The sequence below is a fragment of the Pundamilia nyererei genome, unplaced genomic scaffold, assembly GCF_000239375.1.
Source record: "Pundamilia nyererei isolate P.nyererei 1_Seehausen unplaced genomic scaffold, PunNye1.0 scaffold00397, whole genome shotgun sequence".
Classification (NCBI taxonomy): Eukaryota; Metazoa; Chordata; class Actinopteri; order Cichliformes; family Cichlidae; genus Pundamilia; species Pundamilia nyererei.
Window position 1 is genome coordinate 198,922 of NW_005187798.1, and position 1,099 is coordinate 200,020.

Below are 1,099 nucleotides of genomic sequence, written 5' to 3' on the forward strand. Positions count from 1 at the left end.
TATATGTGTATATATACACACATTCACACTCTGATGGATGCATCGGAGAGCACCATGCGGTTAGTATTTTGTCAAAAGATATTTGGCATGCAGACTAGAGGAGTCTAGGATCAAATCACCAACCTAGTTTTTTCCATATCAGTCAATATGAGATTCGTGAGTCAGGATTGGGTTGATGTCCAGTTTAAATATGTTATACATGTACATGAGGATGGCAAAAGTCCACAGAGACGCGCCCAGTGTAACAGCACAATTTTGAATAAATGAACACGACAGACCACATTAGAAGCAAAGTTTATCGTAACGAAGCCCTGGGACTAGAGAGCTCGTTACTCCTCGGTGAGATTTGTTTTTCGTACTAATCACTGTCTGTGCTCTGGTTTGTTTGCAGATAGAGGACATCATTGGCACCGTTCGAGATTCCAACCTGAAGCTGACACTGGCCTTTGGGATCGGCATGCATCATGCAGGCCTCCATGAGAGAGACAGAAAGACTGTAGAGGAGCTGTTTGTCAACTGTAAGATTCAGGTATTCCCTCACCCCGCTGCTGGGCTGCTAATCTGGCACAGCTGATGGGTTAGTGTCTCCATAAATATACAGGCTACGGTCCTAGCAGCACTGACAGCAGCCTGTTCATTCATTTGCATAACTGACACTGGAATGACCAATCGAATCTCTTAATGCAACCGGCCCCTCCCCTGCCCTTCCTGTGCACTCATGCAGCTAATAGAACTGCAGTTTAGTGAGGAAGAAGTGGCTGATAAGGACGGACAAACAAAAGCAAAAAGTGCTTTACAGTGTTGTTCACATGGCTCTTTGGCGTTCTCATGTACGCACATGTTTCCAGCTGCACTCTCCTGCTCACACACCACACAGCTCTCTCCTAAGGCAGCTACTGAAATGAGGACGACACGGCCAGCCAGCCTCCCCTGGCACCGCCCCCTGAACCCACTGCTCCACCCTTCCCCTGCAGCTGAGCCACAAACCACACCCTGCCACAGAGGGGTCAGCATCTGCATCTGCTGACCCCACTGTGCATGTGAAGGCAGACAAACTCGAACCTACTGCACCAATGTAGTGTACATAGAAATGCAGCAT

At 48.0% G+C, this 1,099-nt stretch overlaps 1 protein-coding gene across 1 annotated transcript in view; it reads left to right on the plus strand.

Moving 5' to 3' along the window:
* The window catches only part of ascc3 (activating signal cointegrator 1 complex subunit 3), an 81,860-nt gene that overhangs the window by 55,969 nt on the left and 24,792 nt on the right, over nucleotides 1-1,099 (plus strand). Inside the window, exon 24 of the mRNA XM_013915921.1 lies at nucleotides 392-529. Within this exon, the coding sequence (XP_013771375.1) occupies nucleotides 392-529 (138 nt within the window). The remainder of the gene's footprint in view (nucleotides 1-391; nucleotides 530-1,099) is intronic.